Source organism: Aquarana catesbeiana, linkage group LG09 (assembly GCF_042186555.1).
Source record: "Aquarana catesbeiana isolate 2022-GZ linkage group LG09, ASM4218655v1, whole genome shotgun sequence".
In the NCBI taxonomy this organism is placed as follows: Eukaryota; Metazoa; Chordata; class Amphibia; order Anura; family Ranidae; genus Aquarana; species Aquarana catesbeiana.
The window spans coordinates 303173277-303199857 of record NC_133332.1 but is presented as its reverse complement, the minus strand read 5'-3'; the positions used below and the strand labels follow the sequence as shown (position 1 = coordinate 303199857).

Sequence of the window (26581 nt, the reverse complement as noted above, 5' to 3'; positions counted from 1 at the left end):
GCTCTGACAGGTCTGTCCCTGCACAGAGAGCAGAGACGGACCTGTCATCCGCCAATTCAGCGGGGATCAACGGAGCAATTTCCCACTGAGCTAGCGGAGTCCGCTGAGCGGATCCGCCCCATGTAAAAGGGGCCTTGCAGTGTACACTTTTCAAACTTGGTGCTAAAATTCAACCAACTCAGAGCTTAGTCTCAGGTGGATGATCAGGTGTTATATTCCACCTCTGGTCACAGTTACTTCCTTCTGACCTTTCGCCATGAGGACTGGTGTGCACCTGTGTTGCTACATACTCCTCCCAAACACATTTGCCCTACATTATGTACCCTACCCCATGAGCACTCCACAGGGGGATACCCTCACCTGTAGCCATGGTGCAAACCAAGAGAGGGAGCTACAGCAAAAATCTCGGGCAAACGTTCACTCTGCCGTTGGCCTGAATAATACTCAACCTCTGAGTTTCTCTGACATCGGAACAGGAACCGATTTTTTTTTTTTTTTTTTTTTTCTTTTTTCTTTTTTCTTTTCTTTTCTTTTTTCTTTTTCTTTTTCTTCTTTTTCTTTTCTTTTGGGCACTCGTAGGTGGCATTGATGGGTACTTATGGGTGGCACTGATAGGCGGCACCGATGGGCACTGACAGGTGGCACCGATGGACACTGGGTGGCACTGATGACACTAATGAGTGGCATTGCTGGGCATCACTGAAATATGGTGCCGATCAGTGCCCATTTGTGGGCACTGGCACAGATTGGGCACATGTGGATGGCCATGGGGTACATACCTGGCCATCCACATGTTGCCCCCTTCCCTGGTGGTCCTAGTGGCGTCCCTGGTGGTCCAGTGTGGTCATCTGAGGGGGGCTGCTCTGATAAACAATCAGCGCAGACCCCCCTGTCAGGAGAGCCGCTGATCGTCTCTCCTCTACTCGTGTCTGTCAGACGCGAGTAAGGAAAAGCCAATCAACGGCTCTTCCTATTGACATCGTGAGCAGCCTGGAGGCTCTTTACCAAGATCTGTGGAGCGGTGTATCAGACTGACACACCACTCCACCAATCGCCGTGATGCGTGCGCGCTTGGCGGCATGTTATCCTGCTGGACGTCATATGACGCCCAGTCAGGATAACGGAACCACCGCCCAGCCGTCAATCTGCTATAGGCCGGGCAGGAAGTGGTTAATGCATGCTCTACATGAGGAGTCGTTTGAAGACTTAATTTTTGCCATCAGTCTTTGGAAAATGCGCAATGGAAATTCAATTTTAATTTTTTACATTTTGCCAATAAGATACTTCTCATATGATGCATGGGCATACTTAGAATTACACCCCAAAACATGTTCTGCTACTCCTCTTGAGTATGGCGATACCACGTGTGAGACCTTTTCAGTGCCTGGACTGATTATGTACCAGACATTGTATCTTGTGTATTACACAAATCCAGCCAAATGTATCAAAACCAATGTACTGTAATGGTTGCCTCTATATAAGTGGTCAGGGAATAAAGCTTAGTGTATCGTCACCTATAGCAGTCCCAGTTGCTCTAGGCCAAGCAAGCCTAGCCTACTGGTACGTGTCTGCCCCCAGGAATGCCATGCTCACTGGCCCAGGCAGTAAAGGAGGCTAAAGAAAGGTAGAAGAATTTCTTGGTTCCAGGTGTGCAGTTGTCCACAGGGGATGGCTGGAACTGAGGTTCACGGGAACATCGTCAAGCACCTCAGTCGTACGTGCAGATGGATCATTTCAGGCGCAGGCAGAGACATGGTCAGCATACAGGCAAAGGATTGGTCTAGGCAACAGACAGGTAACAAAGTCTGGGGAATGCCAGGAAAAAAACAATGCCTACTAACCACCAGCTCGCAGACAACCAAATTGACCTGTCTAACAGTATGCGTTAAAAACAGCGGTTTAGTCCGCATGCATTTGCAAACGCATGCGTGAGCCACGTCACCGCGCCCTGGTATCTGTGGTCCTAACAGTAAAATATGAGTGTCCCCACAGTGGAGGCACATGCATTCGGATGGATTGATTTGAGCAGGTGGACTGAGGGGGAGCCCACCCCTCCTTAAAGGTACAGGAGCACACCAAACACCCAGCAATAGCACAATGGCTGCAAAGGTGTTGGTGCGCTGCTGGACCAATACAAACACACGTGATAACAAAAGCTTGCCACCACCCTCATCTATAGCTGGCTATCGCAGTAAGCGGCATTGGCAGGCAACAGACAGTAACGTGGTCAGTAAACAGGCAAATTAGGCACACTGATTCTAGCTACACTGGTCTGGCAACACCGTGGCTGGTGTGGTGGTAATCTGAGAACTGTGACTGGCTGGCTGCACTATTGGGGCTCGTTCACATGTGACCTTAAAGTGGTTGTAAAGGCAGAAGGTTTTTATCTTAATGCATTCAGACACAGCATCAGTGCCAATGGCTCCCGCTGCTGTCAAAGTCAGCCAATCCAGAGGAGAGAGGGGGTGTGGCCGAACTATGTCTGAATGAACACACAGTGCTAGGGCTTGGCTCGGGTGCCCCCATAGTAAGTGTCTTAAAGTCTTTTTAAAGTGAAAAACTCAACACCAAGTTCACTATATGAACCACTTATATATTTATACATGTTGATCATATCCCCCTTAATCTCTTCTTCTCAAGACAGAATAAATACAGTTCATCTAATCTTTCCTCATAGCTGAGCCCCTCAATGCCTCTTATCAGCTTGGTTGCTCTTCTCTGCAGTTTCCCCAGTTCTCCAATATCCGTTTTGTGACCTGGTGCCCAAAACTGAACTGCATATTCCAGATGTGGTCTTACTAATACATTTTTACAGGGGCAAAATTCTCTCCCTTTCTCCTCCTCTTCCCCCTCCGGTGACAGTATGTAGTAAAAATTATTATATATTTTGTTTTTTACATTTTTTTTTTTTTTTTTAAATTGCACTACTCTAGGAAGGTGATCTAGATTTGTTTTTGTTTTTTTAACTATGTGCTTGTCACAATGATGCTGTCTGGAATAACAATCCTTTAACTGTCATGAATGGCTTTCATTCATGACAGCTTACTTACTGTTCTGATTTCAGTGATTGGCTGCAGCTATCCTATGGTATAGGGCTGCTGTGAATGGCCCTGTACTATGTAATCACTGTGATCGAAAGACAATTTTGACAGTTGTGTTTCCATGTTATGTGATTGGTGACAGCGATCACTTGATACCTGGGCTGCTCAAAGCAGCTGGGTACCGAGCAGTGTGGTCACAGGAGCACGTCACTGTGCATCCCAGGGGACGTACTGGTGGGAGGACATCCCTGGACGTCCTCTGGGAACTGGAAAGCCCCTGCCCAAACATTTTACAATACACCAGGCAGGAAGTGGTTAAATTGGAAGTTAAAAAAATCCCCAAATTTTGGCTGTCTTCAGAACAGTGAGCAGTAGCAAATCTTCCAATGGGGACAATAGATCTGGTGACAGCCAGGGATTTCTTAACTTTGAGAGGGTTTCTGCCCACTTCCATTATTGGAAAGGAAGTGAATGGAAATCTCCTAAAATTGGACACAGATGGCAAAAAAAAAAGACTGGTTATAATCCTCCCTTATTCTATCCAAAATGAAAAATAAATAGTTTGCCTTTTTAGTAGGGTTGTCCCGATACCGATACTAGTATCGGTATCGGCACCGATACCGAGCATTTGCCCAAGTACTTGTACTCGGGCAAATGCTCCCGATGCTTCCCCCGATACCTAGAGGACAGCTGTGATCGGCGCATGGGGGAGTTACAAGATTCTCCCCCAGCGGCTTTCACCAGCTTTAGTGACATACAGCGGTGATCGCTCACAGCTGACTGTCAATGCATCCTCCTCCGTGCCCCCTCTGTTCCTCTGTGCCTCTCCGCTGTCCCCTGCATTCCTCTATCCTTATCTGTCCCCCTCCGTACTCCCCCTCCGTTCCTCTATCCTTATCTGTCCCCCTCCGTACTCCCCCTCCGTTCCTCTCTCCTTATCTCTCCCCCTGCATTCCTCTCTCATCTGTTCCCTCCGTTCTCCCCCTCAGTTCCTCCGTCCTCCCCCTCCTTCCTTTGTGTATGGATAGAGTCAGCTGACTCTGTCCAGTCACATAACTGAAACATTGTAATCTTCTGTGATTACGATGTGTCAGTTTATGAATGGAGAGAAGCCGCTGTCTTCTCTCCATTCATTCTCAGTGCAGCTGACGCTGCAGAGAAAGGGACTGGGGAATCTCTATCCTCTGTCTCTTTCTCTGTTTCAAGGGGGAGATATCAGAGGTCTGTTAAGACCCCTGATATCTCACCAAAGCCCCCCAACAGGGCTGATTTAAAAAAAAAACAAAAAACAATAAATAATAAAAAAATATTATTGTAAAAAATAAAAATTGTAAAAGAAAACAAAAAAAAACCACACACACATACAACGTTCACCCCCCCCCCCCCAAAAAAAATAGCAAAAAAAAAACTGTCACGTGACATTAAAAAAAAAAGTATCGGTAATCGGCATCGGCGAGTACTTGTACTCGGTCCTAAAAAAAGTGGTATCGGGACAACCCTACTTTTTAGATCTAATGAATAGAGAAGTCTTTCCTTCATTATCACTGGAAAGTGATAACAGATACCAGTTGTTCAGGCTGGGGAAGAGTGTTCCAATCACTAATGCTCCAGGAAAGTCACTGGTAGAAGCCAAGATTCCCATCAACATCCTGAAGCTCAGAGCAATAAGGATGGCTCTGCAACACCTGACCCCCTCCTTCTGAAAGTGCACCCAATCGGGGTGCAGTCAGACACAGCTATGGCTGTGGACTACATTGGACATCAAGGGGGCACCAGGAGTGCCAAATCTCATGGTTGGAGCCTCGCTGTCTGATTTCTGACATTCATATCCCAGGAATGGAGCATTGGAAAGAGGATTTTTTTTTTTAACCGCCACTGCCTGGATCAAGGGTAATGGGTTCTTCACCCAGACATCTTCAACCTGATATGTAAGAAATTTAGGACTCCATATGTGGAACGATTCTGACTTCAGATTTAACAGAAAACCTCTCTTGCGAGGACCAAGCATCCTTTTGCTCTAGCAATGGGTGCCATGATAATTTGGGCTAATCTATTCCCCTCCCCCACTTAGCATTTTACCTCATCTGCTCCACAAGGTAGAGCAAGAGGAGATGGTGATTCTTACTGCTTCAAACTGGCCCAGAAAAATCTGGTATACAGACCTCTTCAGACTTCTCGGAGATGACACCTGGCCTCCTCCTAACAGAGCAGACCTGCTGTATCAGGGCTCGAGGTTCCATTCTGTCTCTCCTTCTTTAGCCTTAACAGCATGGCTTTTGAAGCCCAGGTGTCTTAGGAGGCAGAGGGGTCTGAGTCTCATTCCTAGCTTGCTGAAAGCAAAAAGAGCCACTTCCAGATAGATCTGCAATATTTGTCTAGTGTGAACACCGGCACTTCAATCCCAGAGCCTCACGTTCTGGCCTTCCTGCAATCGGGTCTAAACTTAACATTAAACACTCTGAAAGGACAGGTTTCATCTTTGTCTATTGTTTTTCAAAAACCTCTGGCTTCGCTCTCCCTGTTCTTCTTTGGGATCTCAACTTGGATTCAAAAGCTTGTTCCTGCAGGGCAGAGAGAACCATCAGTGATATTCCCTCAGATGACCTCTCCTTCAGAGTTGCCTTTTTTGATCGCTATCATGTCTGTCAGAGTTGGTGGCTTTCTCATGTAAGGCGCTGTTTCTCATTCTTCACAATGCCTTGCACCTAAGACCATCCCTCTACTTTTGCCCACCAGGTGGGCATCCAGTCTTCTGCAGATGCAGCTTTAGCCTTCAAGGTTTTTGCATTAGCGCTCTTGCCCTTGGGTCTGTTTAACTCTTGTTTTTAGACATGTAAAGTGCTGTTTACCTATTTTTTTTTTTTTTGCCCACCCTTCTCATTTATTGCTTGGGGAAGTCCCAGGGTCTATAAATAGTCAGCCTGTTTCCTATACTGTACTGCAAGATATGCAATTTACAGGTAACTCCAAAATTCTTTTTCTGTGTCAAAGATCAGTGATGCTTATGTAGTACCCTCCACAGGAACCATTTGGTATGATGGGTTCTCTCTTCTCAAGTGACTTCTTAAGCTGCTTGCTCCCTACTGACATGCCTGGTTTTAAGTTGGAGGCTGTCCATACCTGTTTAACTTAAGCGTTTGTATGCTACCACCTTATAACAGTAAACAGAAAATAGGCCAAAGACTGCTGGATGTTAGATAAAATAAGTATATTGCGGTAAGGCAAGTCGAACACAATGCATAAACCAGTAGACAGGCAACTGACCACGTTTTTAAAGATGCTAAACTACCTTGGGGGAACACTGGCCAAATATATGGGAATATCCGTATTGGCCAGCAGTCCTTGGGGCTCGTCTGTAAGATGGTGCTTGTGAAACTGTCTCTTTAAGAATGTGCAATATATGGCTGATTGGGTGCTAAGTAAAGAGCAACCTCTATAGGGTTGGGTAGCAAGGGATTAATAAGCTCACCACTCCTGGTAGGTAATGGATCTGGTCCAATCAGCTTGGTCGTCAGTTGTCCTTCAGTCCTCATGATCAAGTCCTCGCTATCAGGCTGTCACTGGCTGTGTCATGCGATAGGTACATACATGGCAACAAGTCTCTTAATTCCAGTCCCCATTCAGCATTCTTACAGTGGCTCAGTCCTTTTGGCTTTCTGGCCACACCGAACGCCAAAAAGGGCACGCTAAACTCTATGCAGGCTCTTTTCTCTGGTGTGTTGTAAAGAGGCCAGGAAGTGTCTGCACTCTGATTCCCCGTACTAGACTGCCCAGAACTCTGATGAATTGCCAGGAAAATTTTTTCCTCCCTTCCTCTTGACACACATAGGCAGTTACATCAGGTCTGATACATTTTCAAATGTATACATGCATGTATACTGTAGATCTCAGTTTGTAGGCTCTAACTTTCAAAAAGGCAAAATAATATACACTGATTTGGGTTTATATTTTGGTCTACATTTTATGAAGAAAGATTTATTTGCAAAATGTTATAACCGAAACTAGGAAAAACATGTACAGAACTTTTGGTCTTGCTTTCATTTTTATATATAAAAAAAAAAAATAAGTGCAAAATAAAGCCAGATCTGTCTTAACCACTTCAATACAGGGCACCCCCCCCCTTCCTGCCCAAGACTTTCAGTGCTGTCGCATTTTGAATGGCACAGTCATGCAACACTGTACCCAAACCAAATTTTTATAATTTAGTTCCCACAAATGTAGCTTTTTTTTTTTTGGTGGTATTTGATCACCTCCTGGGGTTTTTATTTTTTGCTAAACAAATTAGAAACAGACCAAAAATTTGGGAAAAAAACGTTTTTTATTTGTTATAAAATTTTGGAAATAAGTACGTTTTCTCCTTCACTGATGGGCACTGATGGACACTGATGAGGTGGCACCAATGAGCTGGCACTAATATGCAGCACTGATGGGCACTGATATGCAGCACTCATGGGCATTGAAAGGCAGCACTGATGGGTACCTATGGGTGGCACTGATAGACAGCATTGATAGGCATCACTGATAAGGCAGCACTGGGCACTGAAAGGCAGCACTGGTGGGTACTTATGGGTGACACTGATGGATGGCATTGATAGGCATCACTGATAAGGCACTGGCAGGCATTACTGATGGGCACTGATTGGCATCATTTATGATGTACACTGAGATGGCACCAATGAGTTGATACGAATATGCAGCACTGATGGGCACTGGTATGCGGCACTGATGGGCACTGGTATGCGGCACTGATGGGCATTGATAGGCGGCACTGATGGGCATTGATAGGCGGCACTGATTGGCTCTAAAAGGCAGCACTGATGGGTACTTGTGGAACTGATGGGTACTTATGGGTGGTACTGATAGATGGCACTGATGGGCATCACTGATAAGGAGGCACTGGCAGGCATTAGTGATGGGTACTGATTAACATCATATATGTGCACTGATTGGCATCATTTATGGGCTCTGATTGGCATCCCTGGTGGTCATGGGTGGCAAACCTGGTTGTCATCAGTGGTGGGCATCCCTGGTGGATCAGGTGGCATCCTGGGTGGACATCCTGGGGGGGGGAACTGCGCTGATAATCAATACCTCAAATTGGAGTTGTGGTGTGTCAGACTGACACACAGCACCACTGATCGCCGTGGTGCGTGCCCCCACGGTCGCTGGCTTGTTATTCTGCTGGACGTCAAATGATGCCCAGTCAGGATAACTGAAACACCGCCCGACCGTCATTCTACTATAGGCCGGACGGGAAGTGGTTAAAAAAACCCAAAAAACTCTTTATTTGGGTACAGCATTGCGTGACTGAGTAATTGTCCTTCAGCTTGTGACAGCATGGAAATCTGAAATATGGTCTGGGCAGGAAAGGAGTGAGTGTGGTTTTGAGATGGTTAAAGGTACCTTTCAGTCATCTGTTGTAGCAGTAAAAGTAATACATTTAATTGTATACATAACAACTTGACAAGTTTTTGTCTACTTGCCTTTCAAAATTTATGAAAACAACCGTGACCTCAACCCAAAATGATGTATTGATTGGCAATTTTCTGCTTTCTTTAATGGCTTAAAGTATTGCACAACTTCACAGTTATGTCATAATTATTTTAGATGAAAGCTCAAACCCCTTTTGGCCCGCTCTTCACTGCTTCATGACCATCCTCGATCGCTTGGGTTCCAAAGTATGGGGGCAGCTCATTGATCCCATCCAGGCATTTCAGACCATCATAGGGAGCCCAAGTTACAACAGCGAGATCGAAAACATCAGGAAAAGCTGTTGGAGGTAGGTAATGGCAGCTTGTAAGTTGTGTTTTTTTTTTTTTTTTATTATTATAAAGGGGAACTTTTTTTTTTTTTTTTTTCAGCGGTGCTTTGTACAGTCCATGAACAAAAGGACATCTTGGTACACCTCCATCTAGGGCTAAGAGTTTAGAAGTTTTGTGTGTTTTTACTCTTGATTTATTATAGATTAGGCCTCTGTGTATGCTCCCTGCCTCTAGGACGTTACAGTATATACCTCCAAAGGACATTGGACAGTATGTACTGCCCTTAGTGGCTATAACACCCATCCTATAAGGTCAGTGTAGCCAAGTGTCCTTTGGAGGTAGAACATCTTTCTTTAGTTCTACTTGATGCAGTCTTTAACTGCTTCAGCCCCGGAAGATTTGGCTGCTCAATGACCAGGCCATTTTTTACGAATCGGCACTGTTGCTTTAACTGACAATTGCGCTGTTGTGCAACGTTGTACCCAAACAAAATTGACGTTCTCTTTTTCCCACAAATAGAGCTTTCTTTTGGTGGTATTTGATCGCCTCTGCGGGTTTTATTTTTTGCGCTATAAACAAAGAATGACATTTAAAAAAAAAACAAAAAAAACTATCTTACTTTTTGCTATAATAAAAATCCCACATTTTTTATCAAAAAAAAATTTTTTCCTCAGTTTAGGCCAATATGTATTCTTCTACATACATATTTTTGGTAAAAAAATCGCAATAAGCGTATATTGATTTTGCGCAAACGTTATAGCATCTAAAAAATAGGGGATAGATTTATGTCATTTTTATTATTTTTTTTCTACTAGTAATGGTGGCGATCTGATAGATAGATAGATATATATATATATCTATAGATATATCTATATATATATCTATAGATATATAGATATATAGATATATATAGATATATATATCTATATATATCTATATATCTATATATCTATATATAATTTTTTTTTTTTTTTTTTACTGCGACATTATGGCGGACACTTTTGACACATTTTTGAAACCATTGACAATTATACAGCGATCAGTGCTATAAAAATGCACTGATTACTGTGTAAATGTCACTGGCAGGAAAGGGGTTAACACTACGGGGTGATCAAGGGGTTAACTGTGTTCCCTATGTGTGTTTCTAACTGTGGGGGGGATGGGACTGCCTAGGAGGAGAGAGAGATCGGTGTTCATACTTGGTATGAACACACAATCTGTCTCCTCTCCCCTGAAAGAATCAGGATCTGTGTGTTTACACACACAGATCCCGGTTCTCCTGTCACGAGCGATCGCGGGAGCCAGGCGTTCATCGCGCCCGCCGGGCACTCGCATCGGCTCCGAGCACGCGCCCCTATTGGCCAAAAGGCGAAGCGCCGTAAGGTAACGTTGTTTTGCCCAGCCGTGCCATTCTGCAGCAGTAAAACTGCGGCGGCTGGTCGGCATGCGGTTAAGCCGGTGTTGACACCAGTGTGATCAGACATCACATGTAATTTGCACCTGTGGTGCCGATCCCATGCGATGTCTGTGAGAGGCGAGTTCAGCCATACAGTTGTATGGCTGAACTCATTAGATTCGCACAGAAAAAAGTGCAGTGACTTTCTGCACTAGAATCGGATCGCATGGGTGTTCTCACCTATGTGATCTGATTCCTGTGCGAGTTCACAGTTCGCACTGCTATCTGAGAACTGATCTGGGGGTGTCATTAACAATGTAATGACACCCGCAGCGAATCACAAAAGGCAGTGTGAACTGCCTGCGGAAGAAATGCGATGCAGGAACCAGTGCCGTAATCGCACTGGTTTCCGCATCGCATCGGTGTGAACCTAGGCTAAAGTTTTTTTTCTCTATCCTATCCGCTTTTTGGCAGTGGCAGATCTTGCAGCCAGTTCTGGTGAGGACTCCTGAAAGGGGCAACACCTGCAGTTTGCCTGCCAATTTTTACTTCAGGACCTGATCCTTCAGGTTTCTCTCCTGAGCTATTTGCTGGAGGGATTTTGTCTGAGCTGCAGAGTATACCTCAGGCAGTCATCCTGGCTGCAATGGTGCTCATGACTCCCTTCACCTGAATCATTTACTTGAGATCTTTCATGTTATGATTGCGGTCTATTTGCTGGCCATATCTTTCCACAACTTTCTGGACATGCATGCTTTGCAGCTTCTCTGCTCATTCCTTTGGTTTTCTTTCGATTTTCTTAGGACTGTATATCCTTTGGCATCTTGCTGCTTATAGGCTGTGATTCCTGTACTGACTGTGCCTCCTGAAACTCCTCTCAGTACCTCCTATAGTTCAGACAGCAGCCTCTTTGAAATGTGTGACACGAGCAGTGCATATTGATGAGGCATTGTGAATATGTGTCACAGAATTCAAGGAAGTAAAGGTGGTGGACTTTTCAAAAAGTTTATTTTGAGGGGACAGCAAAGGGGTACAGCTTATTTTTTTTACTGAGCTAAAATACAGCCCATTGTAATGTGCCTGTGCACAGGTGTGTAAAAACAAATGCTGTGTATTCTTCTGTAAAAAAAAAAAAAAAAAAAGCTAAATCTGCATTTTTTTGCATTTTTGGTTGGTAATTTACACCGCATTTGCGCACATGTTCGCATAGATTGGTTCATTGACATTGAGGCGAGGACAAACTTATGCACATGTGCGCAAAAAATTGCACAAGCGCATATGCGCAAAAATACATAAAGGTCTGAAAAAGTAGATGCTCAATTGGTAGTATCGTGTGCAAGAGGCCTAATTGACAATTGCGCAGTCGTGTGTGTGTGTGTATATATAATATATATATAATATATATATAATATAAATATAAATATATATATATATATATATATATATTATTATAGAGAGAGAGATCTCTATCTATCTTTCTTGAAAAAGTATTCATACCCCTTGAAATTGTGAATTGTACAATGTTACAACCAAAAACGTAAATGTATTGTATTCGGATTTTATGTGATAGACCAACACAAAGTGCCGCATAATTTGTGAAGTGGAAGGAAAATGATAAATGTTTTCTAAATATATATTTTTTTACAAATATTTGAAAAGTGTGGTGTGCATTTTTGTATTCAGCCCCCTTTTACTCCGATACCCCTAACTAAAATCTAGTGGAACCAATTGCGTTCAGAAGTCTATTAATTGGTAAATAGAGTCCATCTGTGTGTAATTTAATCTCATTTTTAATACAGCTGTTTTTTCGAAGCCCTCTGAGGTACGTTAGAGAACCTTAGTGAACAAAGAGCATCATGAAGGCCAAGGAACACACCAGACGACAGGTCAGGGATAAAGTTGTGGAGAAGTTTAAAGCAGGGTTAGGTTATAAAAAAACAATCCTAAGATAGTGGCCATAGATGTGTCAAAGGCAAATTGTGGGCTAGGATGTAGAGATCGGTGAATCTTTACAAAAGTGTGAACCCATAACGGTCCATGTCAAAACAATGGGGAGTGGGTGTGACAGGGATCTCCATGGTGTCTGAATACAGCTCCCGGGGGAGGCACTCGATGGTTTCCACTAGTCCAGCACCACATGTACATATTGTGTACCAACCTGTAAGTAGCGGGATAACTTCCCTCCTCAGCATTCCCTTTTTGCCCCTCCCCTTTTGTTTCCTATTAGGGGAGCTATGAGTAGTTTATACTGGCTCTTATACACATGAACATCTTTTTTACAGATCACATGCATTTTCTCCTGATGAGGCAATATAATCGCTGAAACGCATCAAGCTAATAGGTAGGGGTGCAATGGATCGTCACCGATCCGTGATCCGAACGGTTCAACTTGTTCGGATCGGCACACACGCGATCCGCGGAGCGCTCCGCTGCCTCGGCCTTAGGTAAGGCCGCAGCTTTGGCCTAGCTCCGGAGAGGCGGCCATCTTGGTACACCCGGCTGCGGCCTAGGTGAGTGGCGCGCTGACGTCATCACCCGCCTCAACTGCAAGCAAGCAGGGGAGATGTGGGGAGATGTGGATATTACAATGGGGGGGGGGGGATGTGGGGAGATGTGGATATTAGTGGGGGAGATGTGGATATTCGTGGGAGAGATGTGGGGAGATGTGGATATTACAGTGGGGGAGATGACGTGGATATTACAGTGTTATGTCATGTGTATTTCCAATAAACTTGGGTTTTGTTGATTAATTAGGTTTTCACTCATGCTCCTCAAACCTTCCTCTTCTTGCAACTGTTAGGGATGGAGGCACCTAATCTCCGGGTGTCTCATTTAAAGTCCCAGATTTTTCCTTTTATAAATTGCCTTCAGAAGTCACCTAATTAGTAAATAGAGTCAACCTGTGTATACGTTTAATCTCTGTATAAATACAGCTGTTCTGTGAAGCCCTCAGGTTTGTTGGAGAACCTTAGTGAACAAAACTTATCACAAAGGCCAAGGAACACACCAGACAGGTCAGGGATAAAGTTGTTGAGAAGTGTAAAGCAGGGTTAGGTGATAAAGAAAAATCCCAAGCTTTGTAGGTTATAAAAAAAATATCCCAAGCTTTGGACATCTCACGGTGCATTGTATAATCCATCATCCGAAAATGGAAAGAGTATGGCACTGCAAACCTACCAAGGCATGGCCTTCCGCCTAAACTGACAGGCCGGGCAAGGAGAGTATTAATCAGAGAAGCAGCTGAGAGCCCCATGGTAACTCTGGATGAGCTGCAGAGATCCGCAGCTCAGGTGGGTGAATCTGTCCACAGGACAACTATTAGTCGTGCACTCCACAAATCTGGCCTTTATGGAAGAGTGGCAAGAAGAAATCCATTATTTAAAGCGGAGTTCCACCCTAAAGTGGAACTTCCGCTCATCGGATTCCTCCCCCCCTCCGGTGTCACAATTGGCACCTTTCAGGGGGGAGGGGGGTGTAGATACCTGTATAATACAGGTATCTGCACCCACTTCCGGGTATAGCTAGCCGCAGCTAGCCGCAGACTCCCCGCCAAACCCCGTTGTGTTGTGGGAAATACACAGTTCCCACAACACAACGGGGACCCAGGGTCTATGAATACGCTACTCGTTTTTCATGCTCTTCTGTTGCATTGAAATGTTTATTCTTGTCATTCAGTAGAGATATGTGGCGCTACTCCATCAATCAGTACAAAATATCAATAATCCAAAATCGCAATTAAAATGAACTAAACTGTAAGGATAAAATAAGCAAAAATGGGACTCCACCCAATACAATACCAGAAACAAAATTTAAAGCCTCAAAATATCACCATGCATGAATATATCAAAAACAAAATTCCTGCAGTGCAAATAAGCAGCAATCGAATGCTCAAAATAATAAATAATCTCAGTGCTCAATAAATAAATGTCAACTACCCATCTTCAAGTGGTAAAAAAATTATAAAACACTGACTTCCCAGACTGAAAAGCTCCAAAGACCAACACACATATGGCGTCCAATGTCTCACAGAAAATGGCTGGAGATCAAATCATTTCTGGTGCTAAATAACAAAGTATATAAATCATCAACGTGAACTACAAAGTGAATGTAATAGCATACAGTGCAAAAAAATAATTATACGGTCAGCAAAAATTCCCATCTGATCTGCAATATAAAAGTAAATCCCATAATAATGTTGCAGTCATATCTAAATCCAATCCATAATTAATAATAATTGAAAATACTAGTGAAAACAAAAAAATAAAAAACCATATAATTAAATAAATAGAAATAAATAAAAATCAAATGTAATAGGACAAGTAATCCCACAGAAGAGACACTGTCCCAAATGGTGACAATAGTGCGATTAGTCCATATAGAAAGTGCAGTAGTGCTGAGTGACTTCCAAAAAAACAGTCTTTAAATATGGTGCAAAATGTGCAGTGACTGGTGTTTTTTCTTCTATGCACGTTCTAGTGCATCTCTCAAGTGTTTCCCCCAGCCTCTCACCTCCAGCAGCGGCCCCCAATGGGCCAAGTGAAGCGGATACGTATTCTAGGAGAGGATGTATTTTCTGCAGTGTTTCTTAGGTAACAGATAAATCCGTCTCTCTGCAACTTTTCCCGCAGCTCCCAGCACTCACAGCAGTCCCAGCAGTTTGTTTAAAAACAAAGGAGAGGTCTCATGGTGCAGTATGAAATATCCGTTTATTCAAAAACTATAACAACTTACATTAAAATTAGCAGCGAACAGTAGATGTGTGAGGCTTCCGGGTTCGGCCGTCCCCGAGAAGCGTAGGCACCTGACTCCTCCTACCCTGACGCGTTGCGTCACACCACGTGACTTTATCAAAGGGATGAGGAGTCCGGTGCCGGACTCCTACGCTTCTCGGGGACGGCCGAACCCGGAAGCCTCACACATCTACTGTTCGCTGCTAATTTTAATGTAAGTTGTTATAGTTTTTGAATAAACGGATATTTCATACTGCACCATGAGACCTCTCCTTTGTTTTTAAACAAACTGCTGGGACTGCTGTGAGTGCTGGGAGCTGCGGGAAAAGTTGCAGAGAGACGGATTTATCTGTTACCTAAGAAACACTGCAGAAAATACATCCTCTCCTAGAATACGTATCCGCTTCACTTGGCCCATTGGGGGCCGCTGCTGGAGGTGAGAGGCTGGGGGAAACACTTGAGAGATGCACTAGAACGTGCATAGAAGAAAAAACACCAGTCACTGCACATTTTGCACCATATTTAAAGACTGTTTTTTTGGAAGTCACTCAGCACTACTGCACTTTCTATATGGACTAATCGCACTATTGTCACCATTTGGGACAGTGTCTCTTCTGTGGGATTACTTGTCCTATTACATTTGATTTTTATTTATTTCTATTTATTTAATTATATGGTTTTTTATTTTTTTGTTTTCACTAGTATTTTCAATTATTATTAATTATGGATTGGATTTAGATATGACTGCAACATTATTATGGGATTTACTTTTATATTGCAGATCAGATGGGAATTTTTGCTGACCGTATAATTATTTTTTTGCACTGTATGCTATTACATTCACTTTGTAGTTCACGTTGATGATTTATATACTTTGTTATTTAGCACCAGAAATGATTTGATCTCCAGCCATTTTCTGTGAGACATTGGACGCCATATGTGTGTTGGTCTTTGGAGCTTTTCAGTCTGGGAAGTCAGTGTTTTATAATTTTTTTACCACTTGAAGATGGGTAGTTGACATTTATTTATTGAGCACTGAGATTATTTATTATTTTGAGCATTCGATTGCTGCTTATTTGCACTGCAGGAATTTTGTTTTTGATATATTCATGCATGGTGATATTTTGAGGCTTTAAATTTTGTTTCTGGTATTGTATTGGGTGGAGTCCCATTTTTGCTTATTTTATCCTTACAGTTTAGTTCATTTTAATTGCGATTTTGGATTATTGATATTTTGTACTGATTGATGGAGTAGCGCCATATATCTCTACTGAATATCTTTTTTGGGGGAACTGAGTGAACCTATCTATGTTGGCAGCTCTCCATCGGGTATTTTACCATCAGTTCTATAGCTCCCTGCATACATTGGGTTCTTGCGCACTGGTTCTTACACTTTCATTTCTGTTTATTCTTGTCATGCTTTTCTGTTAGGACGACAAAGTGTGAACCTGATCCAGATGATGATGACTTTGTGACATGTAGCCAAGCCGTGTACAGTTTTAATACTGAAAAAGTAAAAAAGGTAAAACTCTTAAAGCAGACCTTTCCCTCCCCCTTTTGCTAAAATTGTGAGAAAAGATGCATGCTGATGTAAAGTTTCCTATTTTGTAGACCTAGTTTTTTGCTTTACTGTTTTGTATCCCACTTTCTGGCTTCCCTGAAAGCAGTGGTGAGGTAGCCCCAGCTGCTCAGATCCCCCTGGGAAGGGAACAATGCCTTTTAGGGAAATCTCGTACCTAAACTGCAAGCTCTCGCAGCATTGTCATATTGCTGATGCACGAAGAGCAAGTTTAAGCCGTACAAAGTAACATTAATTGAACTTCTCCCCCAAGATCTTATAAGATCTTTTGGAAATGTTTTTGTTTTATGCCATGTGGCACGTGCGCAAGGATATAGGTAAGTATGATTATTTCCCCTTTTTATACATTCTTAACAAGTTTTATAGAGTAGGAAGGGTGGGAGGGTCCTGTTTAAACATACAGATTGTCAATAATAAACAGGTGTACATATGTCCACAGAGTGAACCTTTAATCACACGCTGATTGTGTTTTTTGTTGGCTCCCTGCTTGAAGGCAAAAGCGATGTGGCGGCTCCCTGTCTGCCGATCATTTTAACAGAGCCAGCAGTGTGGTGCTGCCCCCTTCCTCCTTGGTTCCCGGGCTTTCTCCCTCTTACTGGTAGCCCGGGACCACAACCACCGGCTTTATGGGAGAGCGATGTGAAACTGATGCAAATCCATGCCTTGATTTCACTTCTAAACAATGTGTTGGTAATCAAGTAAAATTTTAATGAAAGGGGGAAAAAAAAATGATGTATTTTTAAAACAATTGCCATAACCTCCGTTGCACCACACATATGACATATCGTTGAGAATGTCAGTGAAAGCAATAATTCTAGCACAAGAATTACTAGTTGACTCTAAATTAATGAGCTGTAAATAAAAAGCTGGAAAGTGTCGTCTATGGTGATTTTTGAGAAACTTAGTTTTTTGCAATATCACAGGCACACACAATTGTAACCACTTTCTGAGCAAGCCTTTTCTTGCACTTTTTGTTTACAAGTTTAAATCAGTATTTTTTGCTAGAAAATGACTTAGAACCCCCAAACATTATACAGTGTATGTATATGTGTGTGTATGTGTATATATATATATATATATATATATATATCGCCATTTTATTCCCTAATAAATATATATATATATATATATATATATATATATATATATATATATATATATATATATATATATATATATATATATATATATATATATATTAGGGAATAAAATGGCGGTCATTGCAATTTCTTCTTATTATTATTATACAGTATTTATATAGCGCCAACAGTTTACGTATCGCTTTACAACTTGAGGGTAGACAGTACAAATACAATACAATTTGATACAGTAGGAATCAGAGGGCCCTGCTCCTTAGGCTGGATTCACACCTATGCATTTTTAGTGGTTTTTTCATTTTGCAGATTTGCACTGCAGTCTATTTAACATGGTTTCCTATGGAACACGTTCTGTAGTGCAAATCTGCAAAATGCAAAAAGCACTAAAAATGCATAGGTGTGAATCCAGCCTTAGAGCTTACAATCTAGGATTCTTATATCACACAGTATTTGTGCAGCAGTTTTTCAAAGGTCATTTTTTTTTTTGGGAAAAAAATTAATTTTAACCGCTGCAGCCCCGGAAGATTTTACCCCCTTCCTGACCAGAGCACTTTTTGCGATTTGACACTGCGTCGATTTAACTGACAATAGCGCGGTCGTGCAACGTTGCTCCCAAACAAAATTGACGTCCTTTTTTTTCCCACAAATAGAGCTTTCTTTTGGTGTTTTTTTTTTTTAAAAAGTGTGTGTGTTTTACTTTTTGCTATAATAAATATTCCCCAAATATATATAAACAATTTTTTTCCTCAGTTTAGGCCGATATGTATTCTCCTTCTACATATTTTTGGTAAAAACAAATCGCAATAAGCGTATATTGATTGGTTTGCGCAAAAGTTATAGCGTCTAAAAAATAGGGGATAGATTTATAGCATTTTTATTTTATTTTTTTATTTTTTTTTTTTTTTTACTAGTAATGGCGGCGATCTGCGTTTTTTTTTTTTTTTTCCCCCCGACACATCGGACAATTTTGACACCTTTTTGGGACTATTGGCATTAATACAGCGATCAATGCTATAAAAATGCATTGATTACTGTAAAAATGTCACTGGCAGTGAAGGGGTTAACACTAGGGGGCGATCAAGGGGTTAATTGTGTTCCCTAGTGTGTGTTCTAACTGAAGGGGGGAGAGGACTGACTAGGGGAGATGACAGATCGCTGTTTATACTCTGTATGAACAGACGATCTATCACTTCTCCCCTCAGAGAACTGGGATCTCTGTGTTTACACACAGGGATCCCAGTTCCCGCCGTGTTACGAGCAATCGTTGGAGCCCGGTGGTCATCGAGACCGCCGGGCACTCGCATCGGCTCTGGGGGCGAGCACCCCCCTAGTGGTCACCAGAGGGAGCGATGTAATATAACGGCGATTCGCGCAGCTGAGCCATGTTGCCGCAGTACAACTGCGGCGGCTGGTCGGCAAGCGGTTAATGAAATATGAAATAATAAAAAAAAAGACGCAATATATACCCCAGATGTTATGCCAAGTAAATAGGTCCCTAAAGTTTCACACATTAAAATTTTGCACGCTCGTGGAATGGTGACAAACTATGGTACTCCAAAATCCCCATAGGCAACGTTTTAAATGCCTTTACAGGTTACCTGTTTAAAGTTAGAGGAGGTCTAGTGGTAGCATTAGGTAAAATAAATAAGAAAAAAAAAAAAATTTTTAAATACACCCTGTCCCGACGAGCTTGCGCGCAGAAGCGATCTCATACATGAGTAGCGCCCACATATGAAAACGGTGTTCAAACCACACATGTGGGGTATCGCCGCGATTGGTTGAGTGAAAGCAATAATTTTAGCCCTAGACCTCCTCTGTAACTCAAAACCTGCAACCTGTAGAATTTTTTAAACGTCGCCTATGGAGATTTTTAAGGGTAAAAGTTTATCGCCATTCCACCAGCGGGCGCAATTTTGAAACGTGACATGTTGGGTATCAATTTACTTGGCGTAAAATTATCTTTCAGTATAAAAAAAAAATTGTTACATTTTTTAATTAAAAAAAGTGTTTTTTTTCCAAAAAGTGCGCTTGTAAGACCGCTGCGCAAATACGGTGTGACAGAAAGTATTGCAACGACTGACATTTTATTCTCTAGGATGTTAGAAAAAAGTATGATTGGTGGTTCTAAGTTATTTTCTAGCAAAAAAAAAAAAAAAACTGTTTTTAACTTGTAAACAACAAATCTCAGAAAGATGCTCGTTCCTTAACTGGCTAGAGTATCTAATCTTTGATCACCTATGGGAGACAGCCGGCCACACCGTCAGATTGTTTCTCAGGCAAACCGGCGGAAGTGATAATCCCGAGCAACTCCGGCAGGAGTGGGGAAATGTCCCCTCCCGCCGCTTTTGGAAGCGTTCCAGCGGCTCATAAGCCATTCGGAACGCTTTCAAGAGAGCCAGTCTCCGGCTGAAAAAAACAATATAGTTATGGCCGCTATCTTCGGCCATTATCCCAGTAATCCAACCTGCAACGTATATATACATATTGCGGTCGGCAAGTGGTTAAGCTGTGGCATGTTTGGTATATATTTGCTTGATGCAACCTCACCTTTTATATTTCAACAAAAATGGTTAGTGTGTGTGTTTGCTCTAAAATTAATTTTATTATATTTTTGTTTCCTAAAAATCTGCATTTAATAAATTGTTGCGCAATTATCACGACATTAAAATTAGCAACTATCATCTTTTTATTCTAAAGGACCTCTGCTTTCAGAAAATGTATAATGTTCTAGGGATTTAAGAAATTTTATTGCCAAAATGAAGATTTTTACAAGATTTGCTCTAGAGCTCATTTGGTTAAAAAAATTGTTTCACTAAGTTATTGGTAATTGCATTTTGTATGTTGTGTTGTAATTTTTTTTCCTTTTTCTGTTATTACTTTGTAGGAATCTGGGTGGAAAAGTGCAATTTGCCCAGACTATTGTCCTAATATGTATGAAGATATGCAGAGCCTTGCTAGCATACTCCAATCTGACATTGGTCAGGATATACGTGTCCACAATAGCACCTTCCTATGGTTCATTCCTTATGTTCAATCTGTCATGGACCTTAAAGACTTAGGAGTTGCTTACATTATGGAAGTGATTCACCACCTGTACTCTGAAATAAAGGTTGTCTTCAATCAGGCAAGCAGCCAGTGCGACAAAGTGACAGAATTCTTTGTCAGAGTCTTGGTTGCTATCATTGAACTGCATCGAAGTAAAAAGTGCCTTCATTTCCTCTGGATCAGCTCGCACAAGTGGGTTGAAGCCATCGTCAAGTGTTCCCTGCTTCCAGTCAAAAGCCCAAGAGTTACATCCACCTCAGCATTACCTTCTTCCCCCATTTCTCAGACTCCTTCCTCTGTGCAATTTGCTTGCATGCAATTAATTAGGAGCCTTTTACGAGAAGGTTTTCAGCTGGGGCAGCAAGCAGCTTGCAAACAATATTTAGACAAATTCAACCTGATTATCAGAGGAAATTTTTTAAGAAACTTGGATCTTAGCAAGTCTGAGGTTCAAGGATTGCAAACCTGTCTCACTCAAATCATTAAAAGTATTAAGGACAAGGTATGCAGCATTCCTAGTTCTTCCACTGATCAAAGTCCAGCAAGCCTGATCCAGGCTGTACCCTTTATTAAGACAGAAAAAATGGATGTGGAATGTTATGGATCCAGCATTACTTCTCCACATAACTTACTTGATGTTCCTCTCCACCCCTTAGAATGTAGGGAACAATTAAAAATGAATATGAAAAAAGAGGTGCCTGACTGTAGTTCATACCTAAAGACCCACATTAAACAGGAAAAGTTAGATGATGCAAGTACTTTCATTTCTGCCCAAAAGGAACCAAAAAGACTGGAAGCAGGATGGCAATCCAAATTATCTAAAGTCATTGCAAAAGCTCCAAGTTTGAAACCAACCACAGCAAATGTAGTGTCTGAAAGTAAAATAAGCAGCAGTGAAGGGAACTCCAGAACTGCACAAAGGCCACATAAAATGGCTAAAGAGCAGAAAGATTTGTTGCTAAAAGCAAAAAGTTGCGGTAATGAAAGTGAGTCAGATGATATAGGTGACAGTGATGAAAACCTATCTCAGAAAGAGTATGTCAAAAAATGTGACAGAAGTCAACAGACCAATACTGACAGTCTTCCTGTAAGTGAGCACCTTCAAAGGCTGTCTTTAGACAACAACCCAGCAATCCGACCCATAAAGAGAGAATTTCAAGAGGTTGCTGAGGTCAGCTCTTCCAGCTTTGTAGAAAGCAATATTGACTCTGTGGTGGACAGTGAAATAGATGATGCTCTTCCATTGTCTGTGGTTAAGAAAAAGCTTCTAAGAAAAAATTCCAAAAAGTCAGCTCTTATAAAAACTAAAATGAATTGCGATTACACAGCAGAGGTGGCACAGATGAAAGGTTCCAATTTTTCTGCTGATTCAAATCAGCAGGGGTTTGATGTACCAGAGTATTCTATAAAGAGGAAAGTTAAAGGGGCAACCAGAGCTATTGGGGATGATGATATTTCCTCCAAAGCCAAATCTGACCATATTATAACAATCTCAGATGACACTGACCCAGAAGAAGAACCATTTTGCAAATCAATTTCAGTACAAAAGCAGGACACTGGTCAAGATACTTCAGAAAAACCAATACAGAGACCAGATCAAATTAAGTCTGAGCCTAGCAATCCAAGCTTTGAGGAGTATGGTTCACAATGTTTCGAATTTGAAACCGAGGATGATATATATTCTGCGTGGAGTGACTCACAGTTGGAGGAGACGAAGCCTAATGTTGTCCAAGAAAATAAATCCTCAAGGCCAGAGACCAACAATATTGAGGACTTTGACCAAAACAATGATCTCAATCAGTGGGGGTATGACACAGACTATGTTCCTGATGAAATAATAGAGAATGCAGCTAAAGATGCAGAAAAGCAATTTAAACTATCAACCTCTACTGCAAACACTCCGTCTAGTAAAGATCAGGGTGTTAATAAAGCACCACATGAGACTGTGAATTCCAGCGTGTTTTATGAAAAAAGATCACATGAGTTTGTTGCAGAAACAGACCCTAAAATAAAACAGCCAAAATTAACTAAAGAACCAGTTTCTTTCCATGCCAAAAGTAGGAACACAAAATCTCCAGCAACACAAAGGAAACTGCAAACTGCCAAAGTAAACAAAGCTGAAAGTCCTTTAAAAGGCCAGAGACATGTTAGGAAGAATGGAAGCCCAGGTAAAGCTTCCCCTGCTGTGGTGCCACCAAAGAAAATACACAAGGGTCCTGAACCAACTTCCACTGTTGAAAAACTAAGTTTGAAAAAGGCTCCCCGCAAAGCTTTTGATCTGTCCCAAAGATCCCTTGATAGCTTGGCCGAATTACGGAATTATGGCAAGTCCGCGGGACTTGTTGAGACTAGAAAGCGTAAATCAAAACTGATTTCACCACAGTCACTTTTAGTAAAAGGTACTAAGTATTTGGCTTGCCAGGATAAACAGTTTTATCGACAGTCCAGACCTAAGGATACAGAGAAAAGGAGATTGAGTAGTGATGCTGAAAACAGTGACAAAAATGCAGGTATGGCAACAAAGCAAAGTAGACACAAGCTAGGGGATCAGACCTCTCTTCCAGGTCAACTGAACAGAATAGAGAAAATGGAGAGGCCAAAACAGCAAGAACCCCAGAGACTGGAGCTCATGGATGCAAAAAAAGGGTATATGGGCAGTTCTGAAACAACTAAAGATACTGAAACTAATGACTATCCTGTTCCTGAATTAGTGCCGCAGTCGAATTTTCAAGAGAATGACAATGCTCAGCCCACCATGCCATGTACTCATTATGATAATCATAAAGATGATGATGATGATGACTTGTTTTTAACACAGGCAGATCCAATTGATATGGATGTGTGCTCACAGTTAGAGACTCATATACAAGTTGGCAAACCTCAAGATATGTGTCCGTCCAGTGTGATTGATCATTCGCCATCAGTTCCTCAGCAGACGGATGTATCAAAATGTAGTTTTAAGGACTGCACAGAGTTTGTCACAGTTTCTGGTGATAAGTGTCCTATACATTCTGCTGCTGAGAAAAAAGAGGATCACATGTTTGCCCTCCCTGGTTTGCCCCCTTCTCTTCAAAAACTGTCCAGACCTTCAACTGCTAAAGTTTATAGTTCTGGTACAACCTCTCGAACTGCCAGCCTTACAAAAGATCTTGAAAGTCTCCCAAAGCACCTACCTACTGCAAAAGCTAAATCTCAGTCTTTAAAACCATCAGTGCCTAGATCAACTGTTCAACCACCTGCCCAAAACAAGACCCCAGTATCTCCGAGTACAAGCAATGTGCTGAAACCTCTAATCAACCAAAACAACATCCCCATACAGTGCAGTTCTAATTATGTTCAAGAAACCAGAATGAATCCTCATGCTGCAATCCGAACACCACAGCGGGACCAGACCTGGTTATTGCGAGAAGTGTTGAACTGGACTTTTGAAATGTTTGACAACATTGCACAGTTTGGGCCCTCCAACAAACTTTGTCAGTTGCCGTTGTTAAAAGTACCACTCAGGTTTTCAGATTACGAGGAGTACTTCAATGTCTTTTGCCCATTGATGCTTCTGAACACGTTTGAATCGGTGAGAGATATTTATTTATTTATTTATTTTTAATACAATAAATTATTTTCTGACTGTGTCCCTAGGGAACAATAATGAAAATTTTATACTGCTGTCTATAGGAAATTGGATACTAGCAACAAAGCCAGAAAAAGCCCTTCCCACTAGCTCCAGTTTTTGTTAGTCAGTCTCTCTCTGTCTGTCTGCGTCTGTCTCTTTTGCCTACTTAGAAATTTTTTTTAATTTTAATGGTTAGTTTATTTTAACAGTGAGATACAGCATAAAAAAAATCCAAAAAAAGCATTTAAAAAAAGTTATAAATTGATTTGCATTTTAATGAGTGAAATAAGTATTTGACCCCTTCGCAAAACATGACTTGGTGCTTGGTGGCAAAACCCTTGTTGGCAATCACAGAGGTCAGACATTTCTTGTAGTTGGCCTCCAGGTTTACACACATCTCAGGAGGGATTTTGTCCCACTTCTCTTTGCAGATCCTCTCCAAGTCATTAAGGTTTCGAGGCTGAGTTTGGGAACTCGAACTTTCAGCTCCCTCCACATATTTTCTTTGGGATTAAGGTCTGGATACTGGCTAGGCCACTCCAGGACCTCAATGTGCTTCTTCTTGAGCCACTCCTTTGTTGCCTTGGCCGTGTGTTTTGGGTCATTGTCATGCTGGAAGACCCATCCACGACCCATTTTCAATGCCCTGGCTGAGGGAAGGAGGTTCTCACCCAAGATTTGATGGTACATGGTCCCGTTCATCGTCCTTTTGATGCGGTGAAGTTGTTCTGTCCCCTTAGCAGAAAAACACCCCCAGAGCATGATGTTTCCACCTCCATGTTTGACGGTGGGGATGGTGTTCTTGGGATCATAGGCAGCATTCCTTCCTCCTCCAAACACAGCGAGTTGAATTGATGCCAAAGAGCTTGATTTTGGTCTCATCTGACCTCAACACTTTCACCCAGTTCTCCTCTGAATCATTCAGATCGGCCTGTGCATGTTCTTTCTTGAGCAGGGGGACCTTGTGGGCGCTGCAGGATTTGTCCTTCACGGCGCAGTGCGTTACCAATTGTTTTCTTGATGACTATGGTCCCAGCTGCCTTGATCAACAAGAATCTCATGTGATTCTGGGCTGATTCCTCACTGTTCTCATGTTCATTGAAACTCCATGAGGTGAGATCTTGCATGGAGACCCAGACTGAGGGAGATGACAGTTATTTTGTGTTTCTTCCATTTGCGAATAATTGCACCAACTGTTGCGCCCTCTAACCAAGCTGCTTGGCGATGGTCTTGTAGCCCATTCCAGCCTTATGTAGGTCTACAATCTTGTCCCTGACATCCTTGGATAGCTCTTTGGTCTTGGCCATGGTGGAGAGATTGGAATTTGATTTTCTTCTGTGGACAGGTATCTTTTATACAGGTGAAAAAGGATAGATAAAACACAAAGCGCTGTGATGCTAAATAACTAATAATTACACATAAAAACAAGTGAGGCTGCTATCAAGACAGAGTGTTTTCAGAATCACTTAAAAAAGAATAAATTATGATATTTGAAGCGCTTCACAATGTGAAAAAAAGATGAATAAATATAAATGCTTAAATAAATCCAGCAGTGAGTAAGAATTCCTAAAAGAAAGTCCAGCAATAAAAATGTGTAAAATTATAAAGAAATAGTGACACCAAATGTATAAAAAATCCACATAAAGAATAAATAGGAATGTATTCAAAAGGTACAATATGTAAAATGTATAATCCATTTGACATAGAGCTTTGATCAGGTTCCACTAGCAAAGCTGTTTAGAAAAAACACACACTTGCTTGATTAAGGTGCTCATTGATACTTATGGCAACAAATGTTTCTTTTGCTTCTGTTCACATCAGATGTGCCAATCACAACCAAATCTCACGCGTTGCGTCACGGTCACGTGACTTTTTCAAGGATAACACAAGCTCTGACGGACTCAGCTTTATAGCACAACGGCAGAGTGGTTGTCATGGCTACAGCGTGAGTTAATCATCATCCTGCTTCCTGCATAGCCTTAAATCACCTTGTGACCGTGACGCAACGCGTGGGAGGAGCCAACGACGCTCTGTGCAGAACTGGTAGTATCACACTGTGTACTGCAGCGATTCTGCTCCTGTCTGAGGCGGCTGACTGCTATAGTGAAACCTGCATATGCCTTATCATTATAAGGCGCACGTGAGTGGATTGAAGTTTGCCTGTGTACCTTGGTATCAAAACTATTGCACAATGATTGGTTTTTCTCTTATCTGCTCTGTCAATGAGATTTGGTTGTGATTGGCACATCTGATGTGAACAGAAGCAAAAGAAACATTTGTTGCCATAAGTATCAATGAGCACCTTAATCAAGCAAGTGTGT

General features: G+C 41.9%; 1 protein-coding gene across 1 annotated transcript in view; it reads left to right on the top strand.

Annotated features, from left to right (window-relative positions):
• The window catches only part of SETX (senataxin), a 246402-nt gene that overhangs the window by 51810 nt on the left and 168011 nt on the right, over positions 1-26581 (top strand). The window contains exons 7-9 of the mRNA XM_073600527.1: positions 8649-8820; positions 16361-16451; positions 20490-24221. Of these exons, the coding sequence (XP_073456628.1) occupies positions 8649-8820; positions 16361-16451; positions 20490-24221 (3995 nt within the window). The remainder of the gene's footprint in view (positions 1-8648; positions 8821-16360; positions 16452-20489; positions 24222-26581) is intronic.